This window comes from Macaca fascicularis, chromosome 15, assembly GCF_037993035.2.
Source record: "Macaca fascicularis isolate 582-1 chromosome 15, T2T-MFA8v1.1".
Taxonomy (NCBI): Eukaryota; Metazoa; Chordata; class Mammalia; order Primates; family Cercopithecidae; genus Macaca; species Macaca fascicularis.
In genome coordinates this window covers 85638084-85661715 of record NC_088389.1, presented here as the reverse complement: position 1 = coordinate 85661715, position 23632 = coordinate 85638084, and the positions used below count along the sequence as shown (strand labels likewise).

Sequence of the window (23632 nt, the reverse complement as noted above, 5' to 3'; positions counted from 1 at the left end):
TAGAAATTTTTGTGGTTATTAAATAATTAAATTCAGACATAATGAGTCCTAACAATGTTCCTTTCACTTGGTATACTTCCCTTTCAACAGAATGTAAGCGCTACTGACAGAACCATTCTCGAAATTATCAATATATCATCATAATGATTTCACTTCAGCAGTTAAAGACAGGCACTGATTTGCAAGATCTTTTGTAGCACTTCTTACAAAAAAAGAAAAAGATCAAGGGAAAAAAAAAGGTCACATGTTAAGAATGTCTTCTGCACAATCCTGCCTTGAGGCAGGATTCCAAATTAGATGACTTCTTAAAAGTTACTGACAGCTAACTGTAACAATATAATTGTATAATTTTAAAATCAAAATCAACAATGTATTTGTCTACAGATAAAGTCAATTTTTGTCAAAGGACTACATTTTCCATTTTTAAGGAATGCTGTCAAAGGAAAAAACTACACAAAGAAAAGTAATGGTTGTTTCAGAACCTAGAAGCTTTATCATGCTTAAAGAACAAATATTCCAGGCTAGGGAAAGATAATAGTCAGACAAAAACTAAAGAAGTGCAAAGACCCTACACAAATTAGAAACTTGGAGATAACCAAAAAGAACTTGAAAAATACGTTGTTCCTTTTGAAAATTTTAAGTACTCACTGGATTAGAGTGAGCTGAAATGGTGCTGGCTGCAGATGGAGAACGGGAAACTATGGGGCTGACGAGCTGAGGCAAAGAGCCTCTGGCGATAACTAGCTGGACAGTATCCTTGGCTTTCTGCAGGATGCTGACAGCCTGCTGATGTGTAATTGTCTGATCAAGAGCCTGTCCATTGATAGCAAGAATTTGATCAGTTTCTTTCAATCTTCCATCTCTATCAAGGATGAAAAAGGGGATAAAAGACAATCTGAGAGTTCTCAAGGAAATGACAGCTTCTTTAGCATGTATGTTCAAGTCATTTTTAATCCTAGTTTTAATTCCAATACTCTAAGCTTTTTCCTGCAGTTCTACTTTTAAAAAAATATACGCTTTGGCTGCAGGTCGTCAACTCTCGTAAGGTTATTCCACTGCTACTCCTACTCAACTCCTCCCATTTAAAAGTACTCTTTATTTCAGCTCCCCATTCAGCCTACATGACATCTTGGATATTCCCATCTTCTAAAAATGAAAGTGGATATACCTATACAGTTGGCCCTCTGTATCCATGGGTTCCACATCCACAGATTCAACCAACTGGGGATCAAATATACTCAGAAAAAGTAATGCCACAACAATAAAAAAAAAAATCACACAAATTTTAAAAATACAGCATGACTACTAATATTTACATAGGATTTGCATTGTGTTAGGCATTATAAGTTAAAGATGATTTAAAATATATGGAAGAATGTGCACAGGTTATATACAAATACTATACCACTTTATATAAGGGACTTGAGCATCTGCAGACTTTAGTATCTGCAGGAGTCCTGGAACCAATTCCCCACGGATACTGATGGACAACTATATTAAATTATTGCTTTGGGTATATAAACAAATGCAACTCGAATTATTTTGGGTCATTTCCAGTATAGTGATTTTTAAAATCTAACCAAAAAGAGCCCATTTAATTAACAATCAAAATAATGTTATCCTCAAATTTTTCTTTCCTTACCAAAACTTAAGTAAGTTATGACTATATTTAAAAGCTACTCCCATTTCAAAGGACTTGCTATTTTATCACAACAATGTTAATGACTTCTAAAAACTGGTTAATAACCAGATTATGTTCAATTATTTGTTTCTATTCATTATTATCTTTCTAAATTCCCGCACAGTGACCAAAACCTTCAGAATGTGGTATCGAAAACAAAGTAGACGCTGTGACCATCTCACCTATGAGCCACACTGCCCTCTTGTATCTCTTGTACAAATATTCCCAGCTCTCCTCTGTTTTCACTTCTTAGTCCCACAACACTAAACCCAAGGCCTCCAGATGGAGGTTTGAGGAGCTCAAAAACTTCTACATGGCGACCCTGTTTAGGAAACAAAAAAAGAAACAAAATTAAAAGCCAGGCCATGCATGGTGGTTCACGCCTGTAAATCCCAGCACTTTGGGAGGCCAAGGTGGGAGGATCACCTGAAGCCAGGAGTTAGCGACCAAACTGGGCTACATAATGTGACCCTATCTCTATAAAAAATAAAATTAAAACTTAGCTGAGTGTGGTGGCACACGTCTATAGTCCTAGACACTCAAGAGACTGAGGCAGAAGAATCCCTTGAGCCCAGGAGTTTAGAGCTGTCACAACACTGCACTCCAGTGTGGGTGACACAGCAAGACATGTCTCAAAAAAAACTTAAATTAAAAGCCAATTATTGCAATAACAGTCATCTTATTAGAACCATTTCTTTGTTTAGAAAAAAAAGAAACTGAAAAAAATTTTTCCAAGGTAATTGTTAGCACTTTATCCTGAAGAATACTTCTATAATACAACATATAATACTCAAATTTAAATGATGATAAAATTGTACTAGAAAATCTCTGAACCATCTAAACTCCCACAACTTTTTGTTCCAATTGTTTCAGATGTTATAAATGTCACTATATTCTCCAAATTATCCACAATTTGATCACATTCTTAAATTATTAAAGGTATTACAATAACAGAAAGAAATGTTCTTACCTGGGCCATATTTTTGATAAGCTGATCAAATTCATCACAAGCAGGTTTCCCATTAATGTGTGGAATACCAGATCCTGTAAGCGCTTCCAGATTCCCATTGTTTGGGGATAATAAAAACGATTCATTTTGCAGAGTAGGAATCACAGCTGGGCTGAGATGAGGAATGTGGGCATATTCAATATTTGAAGTTGCTGAAGTTGCAATATTTACCTAAGAGTAATACAGGGAGTATTAAGAATTTTGACATTCCATAAACTATTTCATAGGAAATATTCCAAGGGTACAAGGAAGTACATATGAAATTTCAAAATGTCCAAATCCTTTGATCCAGCAATTCTATTTTGGGAAATTTATTTCAAGGATAAACATTAGGATAATACACAAAGATGTGTGTGCATCACTAAATGTTCAATGCAGCACCATTTATTAGATGGGAAAATTTAAAAACTAATTACTTCCAGGGTTCAACTTCAGGGTACTCATTAAAACACACCCACAAATACATCCAGACATACATTTTTTTGTCCTCAGATCCTATGAAGTAACCTCTGAACTCTCAGAATTTCCTCTCTCAGAATTTCCTGAGTGAAGAGGTATCTTTCTCCTTCATGGTGGGCCCCAAGGCCACATGATATAAGCCCAAACTCGGAGTTGAATTTTAATCATATGGGCAGGGCAATCAATCACACCTATGAAATAACACCCCAATAAAAAATTCTGAACACCAAGATCAGGTAATATTCCTGGGTTTGCAACACAGTCAAACACAGCTATACATGTGCTTGTGCTTTAAGCTAAGTGCTATTATGGAGTCAAAAGTTTTTTTAAAAAAATTAAAACTTTATAAAGCAAAAAAAGTTACAGTAAGCCAAGGTAATTTATTATTGAAGAAAGAAAAGTTTTTGTAAATTTAGTATAGCCTAGGTGCACAGTATTTATAACTTATGTATAAACTCTATGCATAAGTTTTTTACCTGTCCTTAAAAATAAAACAGAAAACTCATTAAGTTACCAAAGTTACCAATAACCCAATCATTATAATGGCTATCTAGTAGCATACAGTATATTGACTATTTAGCAGTGTTCAGTAATGTCCTAGGCCTTCACATTCACTCACCACTCACTCACTGATTCACCTATAGTAACTTCCAGTCCTGCAGGCTCCATTCATGGTAAGTGTGTCCTATACAGGTGTACCATTTTTTATCTTTTAACCACATTTTTACTGTACTTTTTCTATATTTAGATACACATATAATTACCACTGTGCTACAACTGCATACAGTACTCCATATAGTAACACGCTGTACAGGTTGGTAGCTTAGGAGCAACAGTTGTTGCCTAGTTGTGTGGTAGGCTATACCACCTAGGTTTGAGTAAGTATACCCTACAATGTTTGCACAAGGATGAAATCACCTAATGACACATGGCTGTACTCTATACATATTGTCACACATAGATCAAGCACAAGCTTGTCACACAAGCTTTTAGTTTGGAATCCTCCCATAATCTGCACTATGCATCTCTTCCTTTGGCTGACTTTTAACTGCATCCTTTCCCTACAAGAGATGATAATCATGTGTATAACAGATTTCAGAGATTCTCGAAGACCCTCTAGTGAATTATGACACCTCAAGGTGGCTGGGGAACCTTGCAAACTTGCAGCTGATATCATAAGTGAGGGTTTTATGTATCCTTATACCTTTAAGTTTGTAGCTGGACCTTAACTTGCCGCAGTTGTTATCAGAAGTGTGCGGCAGCACTGGCAGTCTGGAGGACTGTGCCCTCAAATTGTGCTGACTGGCTAACTCTAAGTACAACGACACACGTAACAACAATGGAAAAGATCATCCCATTTTGGGAAATGATTTTATAATTATTTGTGTGTGCCTGTTACAAAGAGTTTGAAGTTAAATATAAATAATAATAAAGCAATGCAGTCAATCCTAATTTCATATTTATGTTGGGTGTCTGGATTGTGACTTTTTGTCTATAACTACTTAACAGAAAGCTTACTTCAATGATGTTTTGGGGTCACTCTCTGACCTCATCTCCTAGCAGTCTGTCCCTCACCCACTTAGCCTTAGCTGTGCTCCCCTCCTCACTGTGCCTCAAACTGCCAAGGATATACCACTCTACCAGACAGGTATATCCTTCTCCAAATATCCACATGCTTCCTTATTTCATTCAGGTGTGCCCAGCCTCACCACAGAAAAATCCTCCTTGGCATCCCTATCTAAGACAGCACCATTATACTTCACAAACTTACTCTGCCCTGTTTTAATTCATGGCACTCATTACCACGTGATCCACACCCTGCTGTCATGAAGCTTTCATCCCAGTCAGTGGAGATAGACTAGAATGCAAAAACTCTCCAGCGGAAATTTGTGACTATTTTGTTTTTACTATGCCCTCATTCTCTAGAAGAATGCCTTATACAGAGTTGATGTTCAACATACATTGGCAGAAAAAAATGTTTATCTATTTTTTAAGGATCTAATTCTGATCCAATCTCCCGACCAACCTTTCAAGTATCATCTCAATTCTAAGGATGATGAAATCATGTAAAGTCACACACCTAAGCTGTTTGTGACCTAAATTTTTTTCATCATGGTGTTCCTATCATCCTTGTATTATACACAAAACATACAGTCCTTGTATTATACACAAAACATTTTAGATATCATTTTTGAAATAAAACATTAGGCAAAGAACATCCCCTGGCAGAAGCTATCAAAATATTTCACAATATGTCACCAAAATCTACACATAAGAGTTACCTATCCTTAAAAATAAAACAGAAAACTCATTAAGTTACCAAAGTTACCAATAACCATTATATTGGCTATCTACAATCACAGATGAAAAAGAGATCAATGTGATGAGAAGAGACTTTTGGGAATCCTTTTAAATGTTTATTTTAAAATCTATAGCAGACACGATCAATTATTACTTTTTCAAAAGTAAGCTTCTTATGCCAAGACTGATTTTTTTTTTATCCTGAGCCATGACAACTTCAATAAAGTCTGCCAGCAGAAGATACACAGCTCAGGTTGAAGCAGATGGCATAATGAAATTTGTGACAGGCTGAGGATCCCACACACCAAGACCTAATGGCTATGGTATGTTTACATAGGAAAAAATATTTGGACTTATGCTATGGTAAGCCAGAATGAACAAATCGCATTCAGAGAATAGAGAATCTGTCTATAAGAAATTCACAGTAAAAGAGAAGCTCTGATGTTATGAAATATTAGGTATAAAGGCATTCCAAGAGTAAAGTCAGTGGGAGCAAAACAAGTAAAATACTATAAAATGAGAACTGTATAAAAGTATTTAATATCAATTGTCATTTCCTAATTTGTTAAAGGTTTGAGGAAGTTCAATGACTCCTCCTACTTCATCCCTGACCTTGAGGTCTACATAAATGTAAAAGCAAAGGTTACAGAGATCACATATTTAAAAACTATTATTTAATTATACCACCATACAAAAGTCTTATTTATACATTGGCAAATTTATACTCATAAGAAAAAGCAGAAAGGCACCTTTGATTATGCTATAATTCTTTATTTAAATGGCTTTCTGAACTATAATCTCTTTGAGGAATAGGAATGTATCTTATTTGCCTTGATAGGTCTGTTCATAGCAGTCATGCTATAAATGTTTAATGAAAAGATCTTGATTCTCATCAACAGAATATAAATTACACAAAATATAAATTATTTTGAGAATATAAATTAAACAAAATATAAATTAAACAAAAGAAAACATAAATATCTGGCAATTTTTATATACAGATAAACATTCTGTATAATTTACGGAAGTTGTTAGTAAATGGGCAAGAGTCACCAAACAATTATCTGTTTTCTGTTTAAGTTCTGGCTGAACATTTCAGTCTAAAAGAGGCTTTTATGTATTTAGTAAATAAACACATTAATTTATGGATTTTAGTTAGTGCTATTACCTAAAACATAACCTAAATACTATGCAAATTATTCAATTTAAAAGTCTGCAAATTCTATGTGAAAGGGCAAGCTAAAACATCTTCTAAGTATTTAACAGTATAGGAAAAGTCCTCTTATAAGATGCAGTTAGAACCAGTATTGGTTCACATGCTACAAAAGGTCAAATAAAGCAGAAATCATAACAAAGAACAAATATGTCCCTTACTTTTACTTAAAAAAATGCATGTATATTCATCTGTATATAGGATTTGTTCATACATGCAATTTGTTCAATCTGGCTTACCATAGCATAAATCCAAATACTTTTTACTATGCAAACATACCATAGCCATTAGATCTTGGTGTGTGGGATCCTCAGTCTGTAACAAATTTCATAATTCTAAATATCTTTTATCATAAATATGTTTTATAGTTTGATCAAACATAACTAACAATTTCACCAATAACTGTTTTATCAATTCACCTATATAGTTTTTCAAAATAATTTAAATACTTTTTCACAGAAAAATAAACTTGTCATAAAATTGTATATTATATAATAAAGTTGTGCAATTATAAAATAAATACAACTGGTACAAATAGCTTTAAAAATGACTTTTTGAGAAATGCACATTTAGCTGGTACAAGCTAGCGAAGGACACAAACTAGAGAAGGTCTGAGTAGACAAGTGTTTAGTGCCCTAGGTATCATTCAATATGCCTTCCAGAAGAAATGGACAGTATCTTCTTAGCAAGTTCCTCATTTGCAGGTGTGTAGGAGAGCTGCTTCTAGAATAGCATCCAAGAAAACATAATTTATCTTTAGTTCTATATACAATGAAGGTCATTCTGTGTGAATAACTGTATCAGAGTAACTTTTCCACTGAGAACAATTAAAAATGTGTATAAGAGCTGTTAAAATATAAATAAATAAACCACTTTAAAGGTATCAAAAAGAAACCAACTCTTCTGCCATACTCTATTGAATGCAAAGCAAAGCAGTATCCAGCCCACATCAAAGAAGAGGGGAATATACAGAAGCATGAATATCAGAAGGCAGGAAATACTGGCCATCTTAGAGGCTGACTAGCATGGCATATCATAGCAAAACAGCTAAAAGCCAAGATAGAAAGAAAATCTTAAAAACCACTAGGGCAAAAAGGTATCTAATCTTCAAAGAACAATAAGACCAACAGCTGACTTCTGAAGAAAAACAAAGGCCAGATGTTGATGAGATGATTAAAAAACAAAAAGATAAAAATACCTGACAACCTAGATTTGTCACGCCACACACCACACACACACACACACACACACACACACACACACACACTCCACCCACAGTTACCTTAGATTTGCATAAAAGAAATACCAAAGTAAAATCTTGGGCAGGAAAATAATTAAATCTCAGATGATCCCTATGCAGAAAATATTACAGTACAAAAAGGAGTTTAAAAATGTAAATCAGGCCGGGTACAGTGGCTCACGCCTGTAATCCCAGCACTTTGGGAGGCTGAGGCATGTGGATCACCTGAGGTCGGGAATCAAGACCAGCCTCACCAACATGGAGAAACCCCGTCTCCACTAAAAATACAAAATTAGCCAGGCATGGTGGCGCATGCCTGCAATCCCAGCTACTCGGGAGGCTGAGGCAGGAGAATCACTTGAACCCGGGAGGCGGAGGTTGCGGTGAGCCGAGATCGCGCCATTGCACTCCAGCCTGGGCAAAAAGAGCGAAACTCCATCTCAAAAAAAAAAAAATATATGTAAATCGGTATGAATTCCTTAAAACAGTAAATAATCTAAACTTGTGGAGCTTTAAAGATATATGTAATTAAAGTACATACAGTTGCACAAAATGTAGGAGTAGGGTAAATAAAGTTGAAGTGTTTTAAGTTCCTTGCACTTTTTAGAAAGTGGTAAAAGTACTAATTAAAGTAGAATCAAAGAAGTCAAGGATACATATATCTGACATATGACTCATATCTAGAATATATAAAGAAAACCCAAAACTCAATAGTTAAAAAAAACCCAACTAGAAAAGGAGCAAAAAACAGAGACATTTCATGAAAGAGGATATATGGCTGGCAAGTAAGTACATAAAAGAAATTTAGAATCATTAGCCATTAAAGGAATGCAAACTAAAATCACAAAGAAATATCACTACGTACCTATCAGAATGGTGAGGATGTAGAGAAGCTGGATTGCTCAGACATTGCTGGTGGAAATGTAAAATGGTACACCCCACTGAAAATAGTTTGGCAGTTTCTAAAAACAACTAGACATGCCTTTACCACACAACCTAGCAATTGCACTACTGGTTATTTATTGTAGAGAAATAAAAACCTAGGTCCATACGAGAAATAAAAACCTAGGTCCATACACAATTGCTCACAGCAGCTTATATATAGTGAAAAAAATAGTGAAAAACTGGAAACAAAATGCCCCTCAATAGGTACATCCAATAAGAAATACTACTGAAAAATAAAAAAAGAAAAATATTAATATATACAACTTCAAGATATCAAGGGCATTATGCCGCATGCAAACAAGCCAATCTCTAAAGGTCACCTATATTATGATTTTGTTTTTATAACATTATTGAAATGACACAATTATAGAGATGCAAAATGAATTAAAGGTTACCAGGGGTTACAAATGTGGGAAAGGGGTTAAGTATGACTATAAAAGAATAGAATAAGGGAGATCTTTGTGGTGATCTTGATTGTGGGGATAGCTAGGTAAATCTACGTAAGTTGAAACAAAACAAAACAAAACAGAAGGAGAGGAGGGAGGGAAAGGAGGGAGGGAGGAATTTAAAACAAATCTTGAACTGAATGATAAGGAACATACGACACACTGCATATACTGCAAACTACATCCAGAATTGTTGGATATGCAGCTAAAGAAATGCTTAGAAATGTAGACTTAGATGTAAGAGGGAAAAAAAGGAATGATGAAATGTCAATGAGCTGAGCATCCGAATCAAAAAGCTAAAAACAGAAAACCAAACTCAGAAAAGGAAGAAAATAACATATATTACAGCAAAAATCAACAAAACAGGAAAATGATACAATAAAGAAATTCAAAAAAGTCAAAAGTTGATCTTTGAAAAGAAGATGAGATTAATGAAACTGATAAACCTGTAACAATACTGATTAAGAAAATATAGCAAACACAAATTTCCAGTATTGGGAATTTAAAAAAAGGAACATAGACTCTACAGGCATGCAATAACCTTATGCAAAAAAATGGGGAAAAAATACATGAAATGAACAAATTCCTTGGAAACACATTTATCAAAATACCAATAGTGTGAGGCGGACTACTTGAGGCCAGGAGTTCGAGACCAGCCTGGCCAACATGGCAAAAACCCATCTCTACTAAAAATACAAAAAATTAGCCAGGCATGGTTGTGCGCGCCCATAATCCCAGCTACTCGGGAGGATGAGGCAGGAGAATTGCTTGAACCTGGGAGGTGGAGATTGCATTGAGCCACTGCACTCCAGCCTGGGTGACAGACAGCAACTCTATCAAATAATAATAATAATAATAATTTTATATCTATCAATGAAATTGAATGCACTATTAAAAATCCCCCCTCCCCCCAAAAACAGAACAAGAACAGGTTTAGAGTTTCACTGGTAAATTCTTCCCATTTTTTTTTCCAAATTAAATCAATTTTTTGGTGACAAGAAAAAGACGGAATTGCTCTCTACTTTTTGTTTGAGGCCAACAAAACCTCAATTGCCAACTCCAAAAAGGATTATATTAGACAGAAAAGCTATAGATCATAAACATAAATAGAAAAATACTAAATGAGAATGTTAGCGACTCAATTCAAAGATACTTAAAGAGGAAAATGATTATGACCAAGTTGGGCATTCCAGAAATGTAAGGTTGAGTTAACATTTGAAAATCAGTTAGTTTAATTCACACAATGAACAGAATACAGGAGAAAAACAGGATCAGCTCAAAAGACGGGAGAAAAAAATAATGGATAAAATCCATGCTATCACCACTTCTATTCAATATTAGACCCAAGGTTTTAGGTCATCCAATAAGGCAAGAAAAATAAGTTAAAAGTATAAAGACTAGAACTGAAGAAACAAAAACCATAATTATTTGCAGACCACACAATTTTGTATACTGAATATCCAAATTAATCTACAAATAAACCATTAGTTTTAATAAGTGAACTTAGTAAGTTGGTGGATGTAAAATCAATATCAAAAAATACAGTTTAGTATTTCCCAGCAAAACAATTAGAAACTAAAATGTTTTCTAAAAATACATATAAAATATGATAAAATTTTTTTAATTGGAACACAACATGGAGTTTAGAAACAGACCCACACATATATGATCCCGTGATTTACAACAATAATGACAATGTAAGGGAGAAGGGATGATCTCTTCAATAAATGGTTCTGGATCAAATGGATATTCAAATGGAAAATTATTTATAAATATACACATGCACATAAATACTTTATTTCTACCTCATATCCAAAATTTAAAAGGTAAAACTTTAATAAAGCTTCTGAGAGAAAATCTCTGCATTTTAGGAGTAGCCAACGGTTTCTTAAGTAGGGCAAAAAAGAAAAAAAAAAGCAATAGCCATGAAGAAAAATTTTATTTTTAAAATTTAAAATTTGTTTTTAAAATAAAAACAACTTCTGGGGTCATTAAAAGATACAATTAAAGGAATGAAAAGCCAAAATACAAAGGAGAAAATGGTTACAATACAAATATCCAACAAAGAAGTTGTATTCAGGAAATATAAAGAACTCTTGTAAATCACTAAGAGAAAGACTGAAAAATCAATAGAAAAGTGGGTGAAAAAAAAAAACAGGAAGTTCCCAAATTTTGAGAAGATATCCAAATGACCAATCCCACATGGAAAGGTGCTCAGCATTATTATTCATCAGGAATATGCAAATTAAAACAATAAAATGATAATATAACATATCCCCCAGAGTCACTAAAATTGGAGGAAATAAATTTAAAGTGGGTAGTACTAAGTGTGAGCACTGATGTGGAGCCACAAGGACTTTCATACACTAAATATCGTGAAAGAGTTGGACTTATAATTGCCTTGGAAAACAGTTTGGCAGAATCCATGAAAGCTGAATATATACCTTAGGACCCAGAAATATCACTCTTAAGTGAACATCCAAGAGAAATACACACTTATGAATATTAAAACATAGGTACTAGGAAGTTTACAGCAATTTTATTTATAACAGCCAAAAACTGCAATCAACAGAAGAGTGGACAAGTATATTCTAGAATATTCAAACAGAAAATGAAAAAGAACTACTGTTACACATACAATACAAATGAATCTCACAAAGACAAGACAAAGAAGTCAGGCACGAAGCATATATGCTCAGACTGTATTTACATAAAATTCAAATAGTAATACTTATCTCTGAGATAAAGTCAAAATAGTAATTCCTAAAGAGGAGGATTAGGACTGAATGAAAGGTGAAACAAATTATGAGTGCTGATCATTTTCCATATCTTGATTTACATAAGGGTTACATGTATATCTAATTTGTTAAAAAAAATCCTTGGGCACACCTTTTCCCTTTAATGTATGTTATTTCTCAATTTTTCAAAGTTTGCAAAATAAGACATATAATCAAAGCAAAAAATCTGGGGCATTCCAATGAAAGATGTAAAAACACGTCTCTTAAAGAAGGCAAGTAGTAGCAACGGCCTGTATACAGAAAGCTACACCTTGTCTATCCGTAACTATGAATTTAAAGTTCATTGACCAAACATTCACCTTAAAATGAGGAGAACAGGAACTAAATAACTGAAGACGAAGTTTGGTCTACCACTGTGACATGTGGCCCTCCACCGGCTTGATGTGGATTAAATGGGCTAATTCCCACTCCCAGAAGGAGTCCTTTAACAAGTGCTCAGGTAAAGATGAATCCTCAACAAACATATTTTAACCTCTGTAACACATTTAGATTTGTCTTCCACAAATATTATAAATTTTTAAAACTTTTAATAATTTTATTGCATACCAAATTATTTTTTGGAAATAACAATTATGCCATACTTCCACACTATTTTGATACATGCTGGGACAAGGCTAATGTAATTATGAGATTTCAAAATTATAAATTACTTATACCTCTTTTCAAAAACATTTACAATATTTTCACCATAACTACATGATAATGCACTCAATTTTAAACCAATAGAAGATTTTCAAATACATATATTCATTTAACTAAATGTACTATAAAGCACTAAAATATCACTTCTTATATTTCATCTATTCCTTCTGAGTTGTTAACTGAAAAGGAAGTTAATATTATTAGCTCTGTTTTAATGGTTACCATCCATCTTTCCAGAAGTATTTCTGTAAATACCTACAAAAATGACTGCTTAGGATCAAACTTTATTTCATAAAGCATTTTTTGGTAGATTAGCAAATCTGTTTTATGATTGTTATTTTGACTTATTCTCAATACACAGTATACCAGCAAGAATGACCAAAATACTTATATATGTCTGATGGATGTTATAATCTATCATTTAAAAGCTAAAATATACGTCATCTTAAATTAGGTTAGTAAGAAAAAATGAGTACTACTTTTGCAACCCTAGTTTTGGTAAATTGTTTAAACAGACATACATTGCTAGTTCAATTTCCCATATTTTTTGCTTATTTGTTAGACACCTTAACATAATGAGAAACAAGAAATAAGCCATTCTTCAGGGAATTTGCCATAACAGACGCACCTCTTATAAACGCAGACTTTTTTTTAAATCATGCACCTTGTATTTTCTTCTTGCAGAACAAAAAAATGTGCTTATTTTCTTGTGAATTTACCAAAAATGCTGTAAAACACTCTCTGGAAATGATTCCAACTATGAAATGCAAAGATTGGATGCTGAGAGCATTCAATGAAATACAGCACCTAAAATGATAGCAATCACAAGAAAAATTTTTTATACATGATAGGACTCCATTTCAAGTTTGGAACCTAGAGAGGCCTCCTTTTCCATAAATCTTTCAGTGAAATACTGATTAAAGCACAGCTCTGATGCATTATTGAACAGGCAAACCCTTGCACAGTAATTGATGGTGGCACTCTGATTTAATGATCCTTATTTTTAAAGCTAATTAAAGAAATTGAACTGCATGTTCAAAGGGGATTAGCTTAATGTGACGAAACTATTTTAGACATAAGGTAGCTCCTGGCTCCTGAACTAAATGAGACACAAAACGGAGCAATAAGTTATAAGAAGGGAAAACAATATTTTCAAATACAACAAACAAAATTTTACATTTTCTATGAGACCTTCCTTTCATTTATTCAAGTATTTATTGAGCATCTAAAATGTCTTAAACATCACTAGGTGATAGGGATAGTAATTAAAATGACAAAATGCTTTCCATAATCACTAATATGTTAAATATCCTACAAAATTATTCTTCTAGGCTTAGCTCACTCAGCTACTGAGATAAGATACCTTTCTGTTCACAGCTATGAATTCTCGAATACCAAAATAGATAGTAATTGAGAACACACATTATAATTTGCAGATATTTTTAAGTAGCCTTTGACTAACATTTGCTGATAAATTTAAAAGATAAGGGTATTCAATTGAGAAAGTAAGTCCTTAACACAAGAATGTTGATAGAGTCATTTTAAGTAATCAAAATGTAAATTTTCTGCACCTGCCCCTATATAGGTACAAATGCGTATTTGTCTTAAAATTCCCTTGTGCTAAAAAAGTTAAACTGTGAACTATAAAATTGAAGACAGAAAGCAAAGAAAGCTTAAAAACTAAACAAGGAAATAAAGTGTATGTTAAGACTCTGCCTTTTCCCTTTTTATATTTGGGAAGGTGTTCCTGGATGATCAATAATCTACCCAATGTAACACTGATTGTTATAATCTGTTAAATGACAAAACCAAATACAAAACTATAGACTTTAGCTTTTACACAATGCTGTCAATTTAAGTGGATGAATGAGGAGTTAACAGACTATTTTAATATTTTAGTTTTTATTCAAACCTGCAAAGATCTTATTTATTCTTTAAACTACATAATAAGAGATTTTTATTAAAATCAATCCACAAGGCATACTGCACTAAATACTGAGCTCTGTGTGTGTATATATATATATATTTATATTTATACATAAATATATATATATATTTTTTAAGACAGAGTTTTGCTGTTGTTGCCCAGGCTGGAGTGTGCAATGGCGCAATCTCGGCTCACCGCAACCTCTGCCTCCCAGGTTCAAAGGATTCTCCTGCCTCAGCCTCCCAAGTAGCTGAGCTAGGATTACAGGCATGCGCCACCACACGCAGCTAATTTTGTAGTTTTAGTAGAGATGGGGTTTCTCCATGTTGGTCAGGCTGGTCCTGAACTCCTGACCTCAGGTGACCCACCCACCTCAGCTTCCCAAAGTGCTGGGATTACAGGCGTGAGCCACCGTGCCCAGCCCTCCATGTGTATTTTATAAACGCATTTTCTTCTTTAAGAAGGCCTAAATGACACTAAAACCTTTGGGAATACACTTAGGTAAAAAAATTAAGACTCCCACTTGCCCAAATTTCATAAAATATTTATGAACACTTGAATAAAGATTGGAAAATAACTTGAAGTTAAAACATAGTTTTGTTTTAAACTCTTTTCGTTATTGTTATCAAAAAAGTGTTTAACTTCTTTTCTAAAAAGTTGGCTCCTACAATGAAGTAAAACATACCAGGATGTTTTACCTCTCCCCTGAGTTCCCACTGAGATCCTAATTTCAAAAATAATGGGTTATTTTTTCAAATTCGTTTGATCTTTTTTGATAGTATCTTTATTTCTTATTATTGTCATTGGGTGGGTAGAGGTGTCCGAGGTACGCTGAAAAAAAGACTACAAATTCCTTTCAGCACCTCTCATAAAGAGCAATATTCTATTTCCCCATCCTTTAAGTTACAAATTCTTGATACAGTAAAACTTGTTGATTTTATTAAATCTTGACCCTCAAGAACATGTCTTTTTTATGTTCCATGTTTCAAAATGGTAAGCAGACCAGGTTTCTGAGTGTTTCAAGGCCAAAGATACCAGCTAAGGTTACTTTTTATTCTTCACGGGAAAATTACAGGTGGTTCATGCCTGTAATCCCAGCACTCTGGGAGGCTGAGGTGGGCAGATTGCTTGAGTCCAGGAGTTTGAGACCAGCCTGAACAGCATGGCAAAAGTCTCTACAGATAGATAGATAAATAAATAAATAAATAAATAGCCTGGCTAATGGCACACACCTGTGGTCCCAGCTCCACAGAAGGCTGAGGTTGGAGGGTCACCGGAGCCCAACAGGTCGAGGCTGCAGTAAGCCATGAACAGGCCACTGCACTCCAGCCCAGTCTACATGACAGAGCAAGACACCGTCTCAAAAAAAAAACCAAAATGGCAAAATGGTAAATATAAAGTGTTTATGCTGCACAATAAATTCAATGGTTGTCTCACAGAAAAGCACTAATTTGAGTTGCAAGCTGAACTAGCCTAGCCGCTTTTTTCATAAGTATCACATTTGGAAAAAAAAAAAATCAAACTGTGATTATATAGACTTGGGTATAGAAAAGACATTTTCTCAAAAATAAACAAAGTAAGCCCGTGACTGCAAGGAAAACAACAAACAGGACTTACTGCCCATAATAAAATGTGAGCTTTCAAGTGAAAATTAGAATTTTAGAACATCTGTATCTGCCACCTTGATCTTGACACCTTTCCATAACTGGAATTTGTTGATAAAACTGCAACTGATACCAGCAAGTATAACTTTTTTATATTATATAATGAAACGGGAAATGTGATTTTTCCATTTTTCAAATTTTCCAAATGACCAATGTAATATAAACGAAGCTTTAGTTTAAAAAAAAATTCAAAGACCAAGACAGACAAATAGAGTTTCCTGTAATAGAGAGTGAAATACTTAGTGATTTGGTTTCAGATTTCACAGTGATACAGGAGTTAAGAAGAAATTACTTAGGCTGATAGTGAGGGTATAGTCCTTGGTAAGGTTTTCCAGAAAAGCAGCCCCAAAATCATTTTCTTCTCTAACAAAGAGCAGCCTGTGAAATTGAGCTGCAGACATAAATAAGCTGTAAGCTTGCACAGGTGAATGCCAGCAGCTGTGCCCACTGGAATACACTACCTGGGACTAGGCATGTTCGAAATGGTGGCTCCATCTTCTCTTTTTGCCAGCCACAGGTACAGTAAGGAGCAGACAAGATGGCAAGAGCCAAGTGGAAAGTCCACTTGCACAGTAAGATTAGAGCGGGGCGACCAGCCTTCCCTTCGAACTGGTCAAACCAATCTGTGTGCCCTACGTAAATCAGACACCCCCTCCTCAAGCCTGCCTATAAAATCTGCTGTGGTCTGCTGCCTTGCCCCTTCTTTCAGATGCCTCTTTCTGGCAAGGAGCTGTTCTCCTCTCTCCTTTCTTCTGCCTATTAAACTTCTCATTCCTTAACCCACCCACATGTGTCCATGTCCTTAATTTTCTTGGTGCAAGATGACAAACCCCGTATATTTACCCCAGACAACGATGCTGCTTCAACAGTGCAACTAAACTTTAAGAAACCGCCACAAATTTTGATGCACTACCAAAGAAGGATACCACAATTATCTGAAAAAGCTATATCCCTCCCTTTCCCAGCTTACATATCTGTGTGAGGCCAGATTTTCTTCAAAAACATCAACTAAAACAGCAAATCCAAACAGACTGAATGCAGAAGCTGATGAAAATCTAGTATTCTGCTATTAAGCTGCACATTAAATATATGTGCAAAAATATAAAATAATGCCACTCTCCTCAATTTTTAAACATGCAATGGGGGATTTTTAAATACATAAATATTTAAAACATTTCTGAATTCTGATTTCTAACATGGCATATATTGATAGATAAAACCATATGAACAAAAGATTTTTGCAAACCTTAATAATAATTTATGACTGTAAACTGATCAGGAGACCAAAATGTTTCACAGGATATATGTACTGAGAATAAACTCTTACTTAATATCACCTACTAATAAATATCAGTACCAGAATACAAATCTGGATCAGGTTTGTCTCCAACTACTACTAGACCACTCTGCCACAATCTGAGATGAGATAATCATAAGAAGTACTCAAATCACCCACAAATCCTTAAACTATATTCACTATGCTGTTTAAGAAGAAAATAAAATAAAATATATGGAGTTCTATGATTAAGACCTAGGGTCTGGAGTCCAGCCTGCCTGGCTCTATTGCTTAACCTCTCTGTAACTCCATTTCCCTATCTACAAAATGAGGAAAATCATATTACCTACTTTATAGTATTGTTGTAATGATGAAACCATTAACTACAATAGAACTAGAACAGTTCTGGGCACATAGTAAGACTTGATGCTATGATAATTGCTATGATAATGATAAGTGATGTACTTTTTCAATGTCATCACTAAGAGAAAAGGTGGCATCTCCAAAATAACTTCAGTTATTTGGTTAATTTACTTATGTTAAAAATTAGTTGTCTGTCAAGGAAAGATAAATAATGAATGACAGTTTTGAATATTTAAGAATACTCATGCATTCATTTATTAAGCAATCAGTTTTTGAGCTTAAGTATCATATAAGGTACAAATATTTAAAGATGAATATGGCATGGATTTTGTGCCAAAAGTAGCAAATGGATGTCAAGCAAACCTGAAATACAATTAATTATAAAGCTCCTTTTTACGCTTGTTAAGAACAAATGGCAAGTGGAATGCAGCATATACCACAGTCTAGGCATGTGTGTTTATGCATATTTACAGAATGTCTTTTCTTTATTTAAATCTCAACAATTCTGTGTTTTCTTAGCTAAATTTCCAAGAGAAAAAAATTTAAAAAGTGTAGCTTGACCTAAAATTATATTCTTACCAAGGTATGCTGAAATTTTCTACGTCAAAGTGGGGAAGGTATCAAAATTAAGTAAATTAATCTATTTGAAATGCCATGGCAAATAAGTAATTTAGAAACTGAAAATTTAAACAAACAACATGTTAGAATTCTTGCAGTGTTTTTCCTATCAGTCCCACATTTCTAGGAGACAAAACTGACTCAGTGTTCACAATCTGCTTAGAGGAAAATAAAAATAAAATAAAGCTTTACAGAGAAGTATAATTATATAGGAATGGACACACGAAGATTGATTATATTTTGCCATATTCTCTCTCCATTCCACTATTATCTTTAACCAGATCATTCACTTTACCTTTAAAATCTAGCAAAATTATTAATATAACCAGACTGAAAGTACTGGTTTATGTCAAAAAGACTCTATGATTAAAATTTGGGAGAAGAATTTACAGGACATGGCATATTTTAACTTAATGAATTTGAGTTTAGATGATGTTTAGCTCAAGTGCATTTCTCTTTAGGGATGCTATTAACTGTTTTTCCATCTTATTTGCTCTTTAATAGAGAACTAAGGGTTCAGAAACAGTGTAACTTATAATAAAAGTAAAAAAAAAAAAAAAGACTGGCTTCAGGGTTAGACAGACCTCAAATTCTCCTAAGTCTATCAATGAATAATTTTGTGGGTCAGATTATGTTATATCAGCTAACCCCCAATTTCCTCACTGGATAAAATGAAGACAAAACCTACCTTATGGAACTGATGGACTAGCTAAATGAGGCAGTCTATAGTACACAAGGGCTTCTTGAAAGGTAATTGTTGTAGCTTTAAATGTAAAATGAGGCCTATTATTCTTAAATTTGGAGGTTTAAAAAAACTCATTTAGGTTATAACCAGTAAATTTCACATTTTTTTCCTTCTTCTCCAAAGACCATTTAACATTGTCACAAAAATACCATACAATTATCACCATTTGCTGTTTTAGACACACATGCATAGCCAATAGCAAGATGGTGTTGCATTTTAATCCAGCACTGTATAAAAAGCTTGAACAGTGCCTTCTTGCCCACGGTAAAACAAAAATTTTAGTCCCTTCAATGGCTCTATATTTACAAACTTTTAGCTAAAGGAACAAACATTTAAAAGCTGTTATTGTACCAAAAATAAAGTATTTGAAATTCCTACAGTAAATAAACTTTACGGTAAATGTAAAAACATAAGAACCACTCATTCTCTTTTAACTTCTCCTAGATAATGCACACTAGAGTCTCAAGAAATAGATACTTCGCTGTCAGGTGGCTACAAAGCTCTATCGTAAAAGTAAAACTATTTCAGGTGTAAGAAAGATCATTTTCATTTTCACAAGCAACAACAGCTGGGAAGAGTTCTGCTCCATTTTTAGATAATTCTTGTTAATGAAATCAAAGCATATTTCTTCCTTTCTGTCCTCCTTCCCCTACCAACACCAAGTCATAACTTAACCTAGACATTCTTGGAAAGACAGTAGTCGTCTTCCCTTTACTGATAGCAAGCCTACAGGTGAATCATCCTCCTTTTGGTCTCAAATTAGAAACTATAGGGAAAGGATCATTTTTTTTTTCGTCATTTATATAAGTAATAAAGAGAGGGAGACACAAGCACTTTTGTCCTTTAAGATATGAATCAAACAAAACAGTATCTTTCTGACTGTCAAAGTCAAAATAGAGTAAGAAAATCCTCAGTTCACAAAATTTCTCATTTTCCGTCAATCTAAAATAATAAATGTAAGAAATTATTTGAGCTGCTGCTGTTGCTACTTTAAGTAGCAACATACCTCATCACTTTGGCCATGAACTCTTCGCAGTCTTACAAATCTGTATCTACAGAATAAAGACTCCTCAGACACGTCCTGGTACAGTGTGTGTTCCACCTAACAACCTCTGCTTACCTCAGATATTTGAAGCTGAACCTCTGAAGTACACATTGACTACCAGACTACCTACATCTCTAGGTTTCCTAGAATTTGCTCCTGTTTTGAGCATCAGAAGAAAAAAAATTCACACAGAGTGTACATTACTTGTGTGGCCTTGGGCAGAAAAACCATTAGTAAATTAGGATGTGATGCTGTATTCTTAGAATTAGTAAGACGAAAGATTATAACTGAAGATCTTACTCATCAAAATGTCATTAAAATCACTACCTTAATTTTATGTTAGGATGCTTTTTTTTTTTTGAGACAGAGTCTGGCTCTGTCGCCCAGGCTGGAGTGCAGTGGTGCAATCTGGGCTCGCCACAAACTCCACCTTCAGCCTCCCGAATAGCTGAGATTACAGGTGTGCACAAGCACGCTTGGCTAATTTTTGTATTTTCAGTAGAGACAATGGGGTTTCACCATGTTGACCATGTGGTCTTGACCTCCTGGCCTCAAGTGATCCGCCCGCCTCGGCCACTGCATCCAGCCTGTTAGAATGATTTTATCATGTTAAAAAATGTGAAGAAATAAAAAACAAAATGATTGCTAAAATAATGTATATAATAGAAGGGTTAGAAGACAAAGTTAATACAATATCCAAAAAAAAAAAAAAATGCAAAAGAACAAAGGTGATTAATCAACCAACAAACAAAACACCTTACTTGAAAAGGTTCTTCACAGTCTGGCTCCATAGTTTCCTCTCCTGCCAATACCCCTCATATAATCTACTGCTCTGATAATATAGGTCTGCATGGGGCTCCACACCAGGGTTTCTGAACCTCAGCAATGCAGACATTATAAACCCAATCGTTTTTTTGCTGTAGGAGGCTATGCTGTACACTGAAGGATGTTTAACAGCATCCCTGAACTCTACCCATTACCTGTCAGCAGCATCTTCCAGTCATGACAGTAAGAACTGACTCCAGACACTGCCAAGTTTCCCTTGGGAAGGGAGAGCATAAAAGAATCCTCAGTTGTGAACTGCTCTGTATCCCTGTAAACACTGCTCTCTCTACCTGAAATCATTTCCCCCACCTCTGCAGAACTCATTTTTCAAGCCCATTATCCATGCTATTGCCTCCACTGTGAGGTTTTCTTCTAGTCAAAGTTACTCATTCCTTCTTTACTATTCACCTTCTTCGTTTTCTTTTCTATGTTCTATTTTCCCCTCTAGATAGTGAGAACCTCCATCTGATTATTCTTTGTATTTTTATTAATTTAGATGTTCAACAAAGGTTGATTATTAAATGAATATGAGAATATGAGCCTCCATGAGATAACCCGCCCATTGCCAAGGGAAAACTGGTTCACTGAATCCTACATTGTCCTTCAGTTCTGTCTGTCTCTCTCATTTTTTTTTCTTTTTTTCTGTTTTGCTTTGCTTCTGGGAAACAAATTAAATGACATACTCAATTTTAGTAACCCAAGGTCCTTGGTATATCTAGTTCTGTGATATTTTTATTTGGTCTTTGTTTAGGTTTACATTTTAATCATTCATTATTTAACAAGTTTTGCCATCAGAAGTTGCTTCAAATTCTTTTTGAAATATAATTAGTGAAAACTTACAAACATAGAAATATAAAACCAAAATTTTATGTCATGAAGACCTCATTTCATGAAAAAATTTCAAAAAAAGATTGTTCACTGTAGGATTCAGTGAACCAGTTTACTCTAATCAACATTTAAGAGTAATTTTCAACCCTGATCCTATGTTAACACAGCATCTCTGTAGTTATTTCAAGAGTTGTCATAAAATTTCCAAAGAAAAATCTGCCTTAATTTTGTGTGCATATACATTATGCATCTAGATGATATGTGTGTAAGCCTACACTTTTGGGAAGGAAAATAAATGAACTAGAACCCTGGAAACATTAAACAAACACCAACAACAAAACAATAGAATGTCACACTCCAAAAAGTCTGAAGGTCATTGACAAGGAGAGACCTCCTGAATATTCTGTGCTGAGGCTTATTTGCTGTCTAAGCAGCTTTTGCAGCCTGAGTTATCCACATTATTTCTCCAATCTTGGAATTGTTCTCTGTTGCCGTAGCTTTAAAAATAATCTTAGCAATGTCGATTTTTAAGTATTGGTCCTAAATTTCTATTGAAATTAATCATTTTAATTCTCAGTTTTCCTACAGATAATTCAGGGTAAAAAGATTAATTTAGTGCCACTGGTCAATTCTTAAGGCAAAGCAATTAATTAATCAAAAAAGTAGCATCCACCTATACTGGACTGGAGAAACTTCACAGAATAAATATGCAAATCCAATATCCTCAAGGCTGACAAGTTTCTATTATTAAACTGCTAACGTGTTTATTTCCCCCACAATAGCTGGATTTTTGTCATGAATACGCATTAAGCCCTGTAGTGATTAGCAGTGATGACTAGGTGACAGTGAGGACACTACTTGAGAATTTGCATTTGACAGATCATTGACATACAGTCACAGTTCTTTTTTTTTGTTTTTTCCCTTCACTTAAACAGGAATCATGCAATAGGAAATGAACCAGAGCTATTAAAGATTATTCAGGTTTAATAGCATGCATCCTTTTAGCTGGCATTAGAACAATACACAATGTGGCAGAGTTAAACAGAGACATCAATTATATTCTCAGACCTGCTAATATTTTTGACAATATTTAAATAGCACATCCCTTCAGGGCATGGCTTTTTTGCCCTCTTAGTTACACACCTGTCAAGTGTTTAATTTGCCAAAGGGAAACAGTTTGATTTCTAAGGGCAGTCTTAATACTGAAGAAGCAAATTGAAAAAATTAAACATTATTGAATAGAAGTAATGAGAAGGATCTGAGGGAAAAAAATTGTAGGCTTAATTCAACATGGCATGTCAGCATCTGTCATTAATGCAACAATATGATCATGTTTTCCAATATGCTGCATATACCTCAAGCTTTTCAATTATTCAGTTCCTTTACTTCTAAAAAAACAGGAGGCTGATGGAGAGGGAGAATCAGAGGGTCGTATTTTCTAGTAATAGTAAAAAAGATGGAGATAGTAAATTGTACCTGTCATGCATATAAAATTATACATTTGAAAATAGGGAAGGTATGAAGTAATAAATATAAGCTAGCCATTGGTCAGATTTGTGTAGCCACTGGTTTAAAATAATAAATTTCATTCCTCAAATTCATTATTA

The 23632-nt window shown here is 34.3% G+C and overlaps 1 protein-coding gene across 33 annotated transcripts in view; it reads right to left on the bottom strand.

Moving 5' to 3' along the window:
- The window catches only part of MPDZ (multiple PDZ domain crumbs cell polarity complex component), a 174323-nt gene that overhangs the window by 116473 nt on the left and 34218 nt on the right, over positions 1–23632 (bottom strand). For all 33 annotated transcript variants that reach the window (XM_045373236.3, XM_045373239.3, XM_074015756.1 and 30 more), the window contains 3 exons: positions 2652–2861; positions 1864–2003; positions 649–862 (listed from right to left, as the gene is read on the bottom strand). In XM_045373236.3, the coding sequence (XP_045229171.2) occupies positions 649–862; positions 1864–2003; positions 2652–2861 (564 nt within the window). The remainder of the gene's footprint in view (positions 1–648; positions 863–1863; positions 2004–2651; positions 2862–23632) is intronic.